Genomic DNA, 13,013 nt, shown 5'->3' with positions numbered 1-13,013 from the left:
CTGGCTGAAATTTACCAGATCGTCAATGTACACCACACAATTGGATAATCCTGAAACAACTTTGTTAGTTAACCATTGAAATGTGGCTGGGGCGTTTTTCATGCCAAATGGCATAACTTTGAATTGGTATACCATCTGGAGTCACAAAAGCTGAAATCTCCTTCGCCGTTTCGGATAAAGATACCTGCCGGTAACCTTTAAGTAAATCCAGTTTGGAAATAAAAGCTGATTGTCCCACTTTCTCAATGCAGTCCTCCAAACGCGGGATAGGATAAGAGTCCGTTCTTGTAACTGCATTAACCTTTCTATAGTCCTCACACAACCGTTGGGTACCGTCTGGTTTTGGTACCATCACTATGGGTGAGCTCCATTGGCTGCAACCCACTTCAATTATGCCATTTTTAAGCATACTCCCAATCGCTTTGTTAACCTGTGCCAATTTTAAAGGGTTAAGTCTGTATGGATGTTGTTTGATTGGAACAGCATTTCCCACATCTACATCATGGGCGGAATTCTCCGCTCCCGCGCGGAATCGGGAAGGCCTTCGTGAACTCGGCCGAGTTTCACGACGGCCTCGGAGGCCACTCCTCGCACCCTATTCACCTCCCCCCTCCCCCCCAAGGGGGCTAGGAGCGGCGCTCCGTAAATCTCGGCCGCCGAGAATGACGCAACGGCGGCGTCTAAGTGACGTCAGCCGCGCATGCCCGGCTGATGTCACGACGGCTGACGGCTCCAACCCGTGCATGCGCGGTTGCCATCTTCCCCTCCGCTGCCCCGCAAGACGTGGCGGCTTGATCTTGCAGGGTGGCGGAGAGGAAAGAGTGCGTCGCTTGGAGTCGCTTGCCCGACGATCGGTGGGCACCGATCACGGGCCAGTCCCCTCCCGAGCACAGCCGTGGTGCTCACTCCCCTCTCCGCCCCCCGCAAGCCACAAACGAGCATTTGCCGCCCATGTTCACGACGGCAACGACCAGGTGTGGTTGCCGCCGTCGTGAACCGGTCGGGAACGTCAGGCCGCTCGGCCCATCCGGGCCGGAGAGTCTCCGTGAGTCGCCCGGCCCTCCCGCGATTCTCCCACCCGGCATGGGGAGCGGAGAATCGCACCCCATGTATAGCCATTTTAGTACATCCCAGTTTAGCTCCACAAACATGCCCATGTGATATCAATATCTCTTTCAAGTCCATTTTTCCTCTGGAAGGTAACTCAACAATTTATCCCAATGTTTAAGAACATCTTTGTTTTACAATTTAATTTGAGGTATGTCAAATTCATAGTCATCTGGATTTGTTTCGTCACTTTGAGTTAGAATCATTACAACCTCCTCCTTTTTCTCTGCTCCCTTTCAAAGTACCTTTTAAGCATATTCACATGACACACTCGGTGAGTCTTCCTTCCACCTGGTGTTTTTACCACATAATTCACCTCACTTAATTTCCTTTCAATCTGATAAGGTCCACAAAACCTTGCTTTTAAAGGTTCACTGGTAACAACACTAAACCTTAATCTCGACTGGCAAAACTACGAACTTTGGATTTCTTGTCCGCGACCAGTTTCATCACATTTTGTGCAACTTTTAAATGTTGTCAGGCCAATTCACCTGCTCTATTTAATCGTTCCCTAAAATTTGACACGTAATCCAATAATGCAATTTCCGATTTCTCACTCACCAATTCTTCCTTAATCAATTTAAGTGGTCTTCTTACCTCATGACAAAAGATTAGTTCAAAAGGACTGAATTTGGTTGATTCATTATGTGCAACCCTAATTGCAAACAGTATGAATGGAATTCCTTTATCCCAATCATCTGGATAATTGTGGCAATAAGCCCTCAACATTGTCTATAATGTCTGATGCCACCTTTCTAACGCTCCCTGCGATTCTGGATGATACGCAGTTGATTTAAATTTTTTTATTCCTAAAATATCCATAACTTCTTTGAATAACCTTGAGGTAAAATTCAATCCTCAATCCGATTGTATTTCTGTGGGTAGTCCATATCTAGTAAAGAACTTAAGTAACTCCTCCACAATCTTTTTAACTGTAATATTACATACTGGAATGGCCTCTGGAAACCTAGTAGACACATCCATTATAGTCAAATATTGATTCCCACTTTCCGTTTTAGTAAGCAGAACTACGCAATCAATTTGGACCCTTGTAAAAGGTTCCTCAAATGCTGGAATGGGTATAAAGGGCGCTGGTTTTATCACTGCTTGAGGTTTCCCTATCACTTGACATGTGTGACATGATTGACAAAATTTAACTACATCTTTATGTAGTCCAGGACAATAAAAATGTTTCTGGATTTTAGCTTGAGTTTTCCTTATTCCCAAATGACCTCCCACTAGTACCTCATGTGCAACTCGCAACAACTCCTTTCTATACCCTACTGGCAATACTACTTGATGAACTTCTGGCCACTTTTCATCCGCCTCCATATGTAAAGGTCTCCAATTTCTCATCAAGGCATCACTTTTACGGTAATACCACTCCGGTATACACTCAGATTCCTCTTCCATGTATGCTTTCTGATACATCCGGTTTATTTCTACATCTTTCTGTTGTAACTCCGCCAATTTTCCTGAACTAAAAATATCCGCCTCATCCTCCACCTGTTCTTGTTCTTTTTCAACCATCTGATCAAAAATCGTTTCTGATAATTGCACTTCAACTTCATCTTTACTTTTTGATTTCTCCTCTTGTCTTTACCTGTGACTTTGCGACCGTGTCACTACACAATCCGGAAAAATCCCAGGATATTCGTCCTTCAACACTTCAGTTGTCTGATTTTCCACTGGCTTATCAACCACAGTAGGCATCACTCCCACAGTTTCTCTATTACTCCTACTACCACTTCACCACTCTTCACTGGACTTTCCAACCTTACCTTATATAATTGAACACTACCAACATTCTTCCCAAACTACATAACTCCTCATCTCTTGCCATTAAAGATTGACTAGCTCCCGTATCTCTTAAAATTGTGATTTCTTTACCTGCTCCTCCTGATACACGAGTAAACTTTACCCACACAAGTAAATTCTTTAAAGAGATCTGGCACCTTCTTATCAATCACCTCTTGATCAGGCTGTACAATCTTTTGCACCTCCTTCGCTTCACTTGGGCTTTCCTTTACCACTTTAACAAACCCCACTGTCTTATCCTGTTTTAACCACATCAGCCTTCCCAGTGCTTTTCTTCAACTGCCAACACTGTGACTTTACATGGCCTGGTTTATTACAGTGAAAACATTTGAAACTTTTCATTTCTTTTCCACCCTCCTGGATTTCTTTTTTAATCTGAGGTACACTCTCCTTATTATCTCCCATCAGATCACCTTTAGCTTTGCCACTTGAGTATTTCTCATGTCCCCAGTTTCTATCCCTCACAGGCTGAAACTGATGTCGGAAACCAAACTTTGATTTATGAACTAATTCATAATGATTTGCCATTTCTGCTGCCAATCTCGCAGTTTTAACCCTCTGCTCTTCCACATGAATTCTGACTACATCAGGAATTGAATTTTTAAACTCCTCTAAAAGTATTATTTCTGTGAGAGCTTCATACGTTTGGTCTATTTTCAAAGCCCTTATCCACCTATCAAAATTACTCTGTTTTATCCTTTCAAACTCCATGTATGTTTGACCAAATTCTTTCCTTACATTTCTAAACCTTTGTCTGTAGGCTTCAGGCACTAGTTCATAAGCACCTAAGATGGATTTTTTCACCTCCTTATACGTCTCAGATACCTCCTCCAGTAGTGATGCAAACACTTCACTAGCCCTATCTATCAGCTTTGTTTGAATCAGTAATACCCACATGTCCTGTGGCTATTTCATTTGTTTAGCCACCTTCTCATATGAAATGAAAAAGGCTTCTACCTCCTTCTCGTCAAACCTTGGCAATGCTTGGACATATTTAAATAGATTCCCACCAAGCCTTCGACTTTGACGCTCTTTCTCACTATCCTCATCACTATCCATCAACTGTACGTTTCCCTTTACATCTGCCAATTTTAACTGACTGTCCTGTTTCATGGTCATTTTCTGAAGTTCCAACTCTCTTTATCTTTTTCCCTGATCTGTATCTCCCTTTCTCTTCCTTTTTGTTCTGCTCGGGCTATTCTTTCTGTTTTCCTTTCTTCTCTCTCTCTTTCTCTTTCTTTTTCTTCTCTCTTTCTTTCGTATTCAAGTTGCTTTAATTCTTTCTCATGTATTTAATTCTTGGAATGCAATTTTCCAGATCTATCTCTTCTTTCTGGCCCTGACTACTTGTAGCACAATTTTCCAAGACTATCTATGCTTTCTGGCCCCAACTATTTATAGCGCATGTGGCCAGGACTGTCTCTGAATTCTGGCTCTGACTACTTTCCTGGCCCCACCTCAGTAATGTATCTCTGTCCACCATTTCCCAAGTCGTGTCTGTCCACCCCTTCCCCAGTCATCCCACCCCAGCTATATGTCTCTGTCCAACCCTTCCCCAATTCCCCAGTCATGTGTGTCTATCCTCCCCTTCCCCCTGGCCTCCATTAAATCCCCACAGCCTTTCCAGCCCTTTCCCTTGCTACCCAACTGTCAAGCCTTCACAAACCAACCCCTCCCTGTTTCCCTTTGGTATTGCCTGAGCACGGAGCCCAAGCAGCTGCAAACACAGTGCAGTGCAAGTTAAGCAAGCACTGTGTACACAAACCTCGAGGTTGTGAGTGAAGTGTAGTTCGCCATTTGCACGTCTGTTCCATCTGGCCATACCTCACAGCAGTTTAATTAACCGCTGGTGTGGCCAGTTGATTTGACAGCAGGGGGCATGATTCCAGAGAGCTGGACTTTTAATGAGCAGTCGTGATTTGCAAATATAGTTCTTGACATGGTGTGGTAGGCTAGCCAACCTACCATGAAAGTCAGGAGCGGTAAATTGCAAACCAGTTTTAATCTGGTGGAAAACAGACTTTTGGCCACAAACTGATTTTTTCTGTTCTCCCCATCACGATGCCTGTTGCCGGGGTTACTGGAAAATACTGCCCAATATTTTAAAAATTAATTTCTGGTAAGTGCAGACCACATTTAACAATATTTTGTGCTGCTTCAATCAATTCATTATTATATTGAATCCACAGCCCCATTTTATGGTTTATAGTGATGGGCAGAATCACAACAGCACTTTTTTGCTTTCATTTAACTAATTTTCCAAGCCAATTCCTCATGATATTCTCCAGTTCTTTGAATTGCCTAACTTTCAGGAGGATCCCAACACAATTTTCTCCTTTTAAGTAATTAATGTGCAGTGTTTTGCCACTGCATTAAATCATCAATTCAATTACCATTAAATAATTAGTAAAAGAATGAATGATGAGAATTTCTGATTTACACAGTTGTTATGATCTGGAATGCACTGCCTAAAAGGATGGTAGAAGTATGTTGAGTGGTAACCTTCAAAAGAGAATTGAATATATACTAGAAAATAAAAGAATTTCAAGTCTGTGGGGACAGAAAAGGGGATTGGGGCTTACAGTTACATCAAGGAGCCAGCACAACTTCCTGTGCTACATGAGTCCCAAATGGCTGCTTTTCTTAATTGGTACATGTTGCAGGCATTCTATTGAATTAAATAGTATTGATCTTGTTGATGCACAATAGGTTGTATGCAATGAATTCTAGATAAATTTAAGTTTATGAAGGGTAGAGGATGGGAGGCAAGGAGAACATTCGAATTGTCAGCTCCAGATATGGCAAAGCATATTAATCTGATTCTTGGAGTTGTCTTTGATTTCAAAGTTATGAACAATTAAGTTTCAGCAATTGACTCGCAAGACGTTGATGATAAGGTATAAATTTGTGGAAGGGACTGATGGTGATCTTAATATTTGGTTGGTGAAAACTGCATTTCATTCCAGACAGAATGATTGGTTGGTCAGTGCAGAGGTGTTAGAGGGACAGAGAGAAGTGATATAAAGATAGAGCTGGGTTTCATAAGACAGAGAGAAGCTGGCCCCATTTCTGCGGAAGTTGTCACAAAGGGCAGCGTTAAATTGTGGCCGATATCTTAAATGGGACATTGAATGAAGCTTTGTGGGTAGCGCTTAAGAATAAAAAAGAATCAACCGCATTGCTAGGTTGAATATAGACCCCCCCCCCCCCCCAGACAGTCAGCAGGAAATTGAGGTGCAAAAGTGTGTACTATTCACGGAGGTGTGTAAAAATAATAATAGGGTAATTATATGAGGTGGTTTAAATTTTCCCAACATTAATTGGATAGTCATAATGTTAAGTGGATTTCTTAAAATGTATGTAGGAAAACGTTTTGGGTCAATATGTAAAGGGTCCATCAAGGGACAGCGCAGTGCTGGACCTAATTTTGTGGAATGAAGCCAAACCAGGTGGAGGAGGTGGTGGTGGGAAGCATTTAAGTGAAAGCAACCACAACATGGCACAATTTTAGCTTGGTATGGACAAAGAAATAGACAAGTTGCAAAACAAGCTTTGGATTGGCCTAGGTAGAGAGAGAGCGTATTTTATTAACATAAGACAGGATCTAGCCCAGGGAAAATCTACAGAAGAGCAGTGGAGATTCAGAATGGAAATGGGGAGGGTACAGGCCCAACTTGTTCGCTCAAGGTTGATGGAAAGGACTAAGTAACAAGCCCAGAGAGCCATGTATGACCAATGATATTCAGGATACGGTGAGAAGGAAAAGAGAGGCTTTTAGCAGGTACAAGGGCAGCACGCTGGCACAAGTGACTAGCACTGTGGTTTCACAGCACCAGGGTCCCAGGTTCGATTCCCCGCTGGGTCACTGTCTGTCCAGAGTCTGCACGTTCTCCGCGTGTCTGCGTGGGTTCCCTCTGGGTGTTCCAGGTTTGCTCCCACAGTCCAAAGATGTGCAGGTTAGGTGTATTGGCCATGTTAAATTGCCCTTAGTGTCCAAATAGGTTAGGGGGGGGTTATTGGATTACGGGGATAGGGTGGAAGTGAGGGCTTAAGTGGATCGGTGCAGACTCAATGTGCCGAATGGCCTCCTTCTGCACTGTATGTTCTATGTTCTAAGGGGCGGGATTCTCCGGTATCCGGCGGGCAGGCCGTACCGGCACCAAAGAGTGGCGTGAACCACTCCGGCATCAGGCCGCCCGGAAGGTGCGGAATCCTCCACATCATCGGGGGCTAGGCCGGCGCCGGAGTGATTGGTGCCGCGCCAACAGGCGCTGAAGGGCCTCCGCTGGCCAGTATGAGTTGGTGCATGCGCAGGGGCGCCAGCGTGTTCCCAGAACCACTGGCGTAATTCCTACGCATGCGCAGTGGGTTTCTTCTCCGCGCCGGTCATGGTGGAGCTTTACAGCGGCCGGTGCGGAGGGAAAGAGTGCCCCCATGGCACAGGCCTGCCAGCAGATTGGTGGGCCCTGATCGCGGGGCCAGAATCCCCCCCCCCCCCCCCCCCCCTCCCCGAGGACTCAACATGCCGCCACCAGAGCCAGGTTCCCCCGGTAAGAACCTTGGGTAATTTACGGCGGCGGGACAGGCCGAAAACGGGCGGCCGCTCGGCCCATCACGGAATGGAGAATCGCCGGGGGGGGCGCTCCCAATGGCCCCCGATGCGCGACACGATTCCCGCCCCGCCAGAAAACTGGCACCAGAGAATTCAGCAGCTAACGTCGGGGCAGGATTCACGCCCCCCCCCCTGGCGATTCTCTGGCCTGGCAGGGGGTTGGAGAATCCCACCCAAGGTGTCAAATCAGCGGAAGAATTAGTGGAGTACAGAAAGTAAAGCATGGAGCTTAAGAAAGCAATTAGGAGAGCAAAGGGGATATGAGAAAACTGATATTCTATAAGTATATCAATGGGAAGAGGATGACCAGGGAAAGAGTAAGGCCCATTAGGGACCAAGGGAACCAACTGTGGGTGGAGCAAGGGGACATTGGTAGGGTGTTGAATGAGTACTTCACCATCATCTTCACCCAAGAGAATGAGGATGTAGGTATGGAACTCGGGGAGAGAGACTGCAAGGTCTTGAGCAAATTGACATACGGAGTGCAAGGTATTGGGAAGTATTGGCAAGCTTAAAACTGGACAAATCTCCAGGCCCAGATAAATTGCGTCCCAGGTTGCTGTGGGAGGCAAGGGAGGAGATTGCTGTGTCTCTGGCCCAAATTTTTAATTACTTTCTGACCCAGGGGAGGTGCCAGAGGACTGGAGAACAGCTAATGTGGTTCCACTATATTTTTTTTAACAAACAATTTTATTGAGCTATTTTCAGCTTATAGAAAAAGTGTCATTGTACAGTACAAAAAAAAAAGAAGTCAAGACACAAATTAAACATAGTGCAAACCATGGCTCTGTTCACATACGGACCTGCCTCAATATCCTCCTTTGGGCGAAACTTAATAGCGAATCTCAAGGCGAACTTGACTTTCTCCAGGCCAAGAAAACTCGCCATGTCCGACAGCCATACCTCAGCCCTCGAGGGCTTTGAGTCCCTCCATGCTAACAATATTCGTCGTCGGGCTACCAGAGAAGCAAAGGCCAGAACGTCGGCCTCTCTCTCTTCCTGGACTCCCAGGTCCTCCGAAACCCTTCAGGGCCACCTCAGGGCTCATTACCATCCCAGTTTTCAATACCCGGGACAGAACATCTGCGAATCCCTGCCAATACCCCCTGAGTTTAGGGCACGACCAGAACATGTGTACATGGTTAGCCGGCCCTCCGCCGCATCTAGGACATTCGTCCTCCAGCCTGAAGAATCTGCTCATCCGGGCCTCCGTCATGCGGGTCCGGTGCACGACCTTAAACTGGATCAGGCTGAGACTGGCCCATGTTGCGGTTGTGTTCACTCTGCTCAGGACTTCTGCCGTCCTCCCATCTCTTCTCTCCCCCCCCCCCCCCCCCCGAGCTCCTCTTCCCACTTAAGCTTCAGGTCCTCGGTCTGCGTATCCTCAGCTCCCATTAGTTCCTTGTAGACGTCTGAGACTCTACCTTCTCCCACCTCTCCCCTAGAAACTACGCTGTCCTGCCTCCCCTTCGGCGGGAGATATGGGAAAGACGGCACCAGTCTGCATACAAAATCCCGCACCTATAAGTATCTAAAGTCGTTCCCTCTCGCCAGCCCAAACTTCTCCTCCAGCGCCCTCATGCTCGGAAAGCTCCCTTCCTCAGATCCCCCATCTTCACAATCCCTGCCGTCCTCCACAGTCGATACCCCCCCTCCCCCGTCCATGTTCCCTGACGCAAATCGGTGGTTGCCGCACATTGGGGTACACACCGATGCTCTTACCTCCCCTACATGCCGTGGTTCCACTATTTAAGCAGGGCTGTAGAGATAAGTCAGGGAACTACAAACCAGTGAGTCTCACATCAGTGATACGGAAACGTGGAGAAAACTTTGAAGCAGTTAGTTTATCTCCACTTGGAGAGGCAAGATTTGATCAGGGATAGTCAGCACAGCTTTGTCAGAGGGAAGTCATGCCTAACAAATTTGATTGAATTTTTTGAGGAGGTGACCAGGTGTGTAGATGAGGGTAGTGCAGTTGATGTAGTTTATATAGATTTCAGCAAAGCCTTCGACAAGGTACACATGGGAGACTTATAAAGAAGGCAAATCTATATGGGATGCAGGGTAATTTCATGAGGAGGATTAGCTATAGGAAGCAGAGAGTGATAACAGAAGGCTGCTTTCGTGACTGGAAGGCCGTGTCCAGTGGCATACCATAGGGATCTGTGCTGGGTCCCCTATTATTCGCCATTTATATAAACAACATAGATGATTATGTGGAGGGATAGGATCAGTAAGTTTGCGGATGAACAAAGATTAGCTGGGTGGTTAACAGTGAGGTTGGGTGTCTTGGGTTACAGGGAGATAAAGATGGGACGGTCAAATGAGAAGATAAGTGGCAGAAGAAATTTAACCATGAAAAGAGCGAGGTGATACACTTTCGAAGGAGTAATTTTACAAGGAGGTATTCAATGAACAGCATGACACTAGGAAGTTCTGAGGAACAAAGGGACCTTGGAGTGTTTGTCCAGAGATCTCTGAAGGCAGAAGGGCAGGTTAATAGGTTGGTGAAAAAGACATATGGGACACTTGCCTTTATCAATTGAGGGATTGATTACAAAAGCAGGGAGGTCATGTTGGAGTTGTATGGAACTCTGTGAGACCACAGCTGGACTAGTGTGCAGTTTTGGTCACCACATTATAGGGAGGATGTGATTGCACTGGAGGGGGTGCGGAGGAATTCACCAAGATGTTGCCTGGGATGGAACATTTTAGTTATGAAGAGAGGTTGTATAGGCGTGGGTTGTTTTCGTTAGAGCAGAGAAGATTGAGGGATGTACATGATTATGAGGAGAATTGACGGGGCGGATGGGGAGCAGCTGTTCCCCTTCGTTGAAGGGTGAGTCACAAGGAGACACAGGTTCAAAGGGCAGGAGGTTTAGGGGGGTATTGAGGAAAACCTTTTTTACTCAGAGGGTGGTGACGGCCTGATATGCACTGCCTGATAGGGTGTTAGTGGCGGGTTGCCTCACATCCTTTAAAAAGTACTTTGAATAAGCACTTGGCACGTCATAACATTCTGGGCCATGTACTGGTAAATGGAATTAAGTAGGTAGGGCAGGTGTTTTTCACATGTCGGTGAAGACTCGATAGGTTGAAGAGCCTCTTCTGCACTGTGTAATTCTGTGATTACAATTCGTGATTTTGTTCAGGGCTGATGTTATAGTGCGGAAACATGGAAACCATATCAGAAGGATACAAATGGAATTGAGAGAGATGGACAAATATCTGCCCAGCATAGATGGGTGGGTGGGGTTGTTTCAGCTTGGCCACTGTAGGCAGGCCAAAGACATTTATGTCAGAAAGAAGGCCCTGATCATGGAGTCCTGATTTATGACTGCAGGCCTGCAAATCTACACCAGTTTTACGGGCTTGTACTGGGGTGTCCCAGATTAAGTTAACGTCCCGAAACTGGAAATAGTGGCATGCTTGACCTCGACAGGTTGAACAAGCACCAATTGCCTAACCTCTGTCCAGGACAGGGGAAGGAAATGAAAGTTGGCATCTATAATTCTCCATACAGTTTATATTTCATGTGAGTATCGACTTGTTTCTGTCCACACTTGATTTACATACATTAGTTGTCCCATTTTAGCATATCTCCTGATTCACTGATCAATGACATGGAAAATGGTATGTGTATAAATGGGTATACCTATTGTAATCTGACCCACGTTCTAATGTTTGATTTTGTAATCGAACTACAATAAGTCTGCGTTGAATGTACATTTTTTTTAATGGATAAATTCCTTTAAAGTATTACCCAATAAGATTAGTGCCAACTGAGTATGTGTAGATCCCTTTGCCTCGGTGGCTTGATCTAAATGTTATAGAAAGAATAGAATATGTACAATGAATAATTTAATATTAAATTTGACCTAAACAATTAAGCATCTCTTTATCGTGTGGTGAAAATAGCTAAATATCTTGATAAAATTGACTCAATATTTGAAACTTCATTTAGGTTTCATATTTTAAAGGTTCCCTCAAGTGGCAGGATTAGAGTTTGGATTTGATCCAAGTGCAGAACCAGGGCACAGGATTGTTGTAGACTCGGTGAAGGTACAGGGACAGTACTTGGACAGAAATAGAACATACTTACTTGCAATCAAGGAATATCTTGCAAAGGTAAGTTGTACCCTTAATACTGTTTTAAAAAAAAAGCCAGATTGCCTTGTGTATAAATGCCTTTGATTGCCTTTGAAGAAAATGCATTAATCATGTGACTTAAGATTTAATATGTGCCTCACTCTAAATGATCATTTCAGATATTAATATCCAAATACTTCGGACGGGATCTTCCAGCTGTTCACACCAGTGGGATCTTCCAGTCCTGCTACGGGTTTCCTGTCGACGTGAAGTGGATTCAATGGGAAATCCTGCCCTAGATCTCCTGTGTGCTTTGCATTTTGAGCAGAAGCACTACCTATGGAGTAACTAGTTTCTAGCCACTAATTTTTTTTTCTTATCTTTTGCTACATTATAGGATATTTATAGTAACGCACATGGAACAAAGTTACTCATGGGTGTTTCTGGTTTCCTGCTATAATTTTGACAGCTAACTGGCAGAAATTCCTGGAAAATAGTGCAGAACTGGCTGTATTAGCATGCCTTGGTCGACAAGGTATTTAATCAAAAGGTTATGTGTTGAGATAGCAGAGGGCATGAGCTTCAATCCTGCTTTTGTCGCTCTATCTCTTGATCCCTGAACTTCCACAGAATTAGTGGCAGTGGGAACATTGGGCCCTTAAGTTGTTTAAACGTTTTAAGAAGATTAGCAAAGGTTGTAATTAATACAAATTTACACCTTGGTTTTCTTTTTTTTATTAATTCATGGGATTTGGGTGTCGCTGGCTGGGCCTGCATTTATTGCCCATCCCTAAAGGCATTTAAGTATCCACTACATTGCTGTGGATCTGGAATCACAAGTGGGCTAGACAGGCGTCCTTCCCGAAACATGTTAGGGAACTAGTTGGGTTTTTTATAATGGTTTCATGGTCGTCATTATTGAATTCACATTCCACCATCTGCCCTGGTGGGATTCAAATCCAGGTCCTCAAAGCATTACCCTGGGTCTCTGGAATACCAAGTCCAGTGACAATACTACTATGCCTTTGCCTCTTCTAAAGATCCCACCTCACTGATTAAGTTATCCAGGTTCTTTGACCTTTTCAAATTTAGAACCAAAAGTACCTAAGATGCTCCAAGTCCAATTTTCCATTTGGAGTTTTGAGTGTCTTGCATGCCTACATGCCGAAATGCGTGAGCCTCCAAATTTCAAACGTGAGATGTTAATGATTTTGTTTAGGATTTTCTAATCCTTGGCAAAGCTCTGCTCATTATGTGAGCACCATATTCTAAGTATCTGTTCATTGTTTCTGGGTCAAAATCTGCTAATATAGGGTGGCACGGTGGTGCAGTGGTTAGCACTGCTGCCTCAGGGCGTGAGGACCCGGGTTCGATCCAGGCCCTGAGT

At 44.8% G+C, this 13,013-nt stretch overlaps 1 protein-coding gene across 5 annotated transcripts in view; it reads left to right on the top strand.

Moving 5' to 3' along the window:
- Positions 1 to 13,013, top strand: part of LOC119962848 (mannosylglucosyl-3-phosphoglycerate phosphatase-like) — a 99,174-nt gene that overhangs the window by 60,600 nt on the left and 25,561 nt on the right. For all 5 annotated transcript variants that reach the window (XM_038791014.1, XM_038791012.1, XM_038791013.1 and 2 more), the window contains one exon: positions 11,518 to 11,665. In XM_038791014.1, coding sequence (XP_038646942.1) covers positions 11,518 to 11,665 — 148 coding nt within the window. The remainder of the gene's footprint in view (positions 1 to 11,517; positions 11,666 to 13,013) is intronic.

Source organism: Scyliorhinus canicula, chromosome 3 (assembly GCF_902713615.1).
Source record: "Scyliorhinus canicula chromosome 3, sScyCan1.1, whole genome shotgun sequence".
In the NCBI taxonomy this organism is placed as follows: Eukaryota; Metazoa; Chordata; class Chondrichthyes; order Carcharhiniformes; family Scyliorhinidae; genus Scyliorhinus; species Scyliorhinus canicula.
The sequence above is the reverse complement of the archived record's forward strand: the minus strand, read 5'-3'. Positions and strand labels throughout refer to the sequence as shown.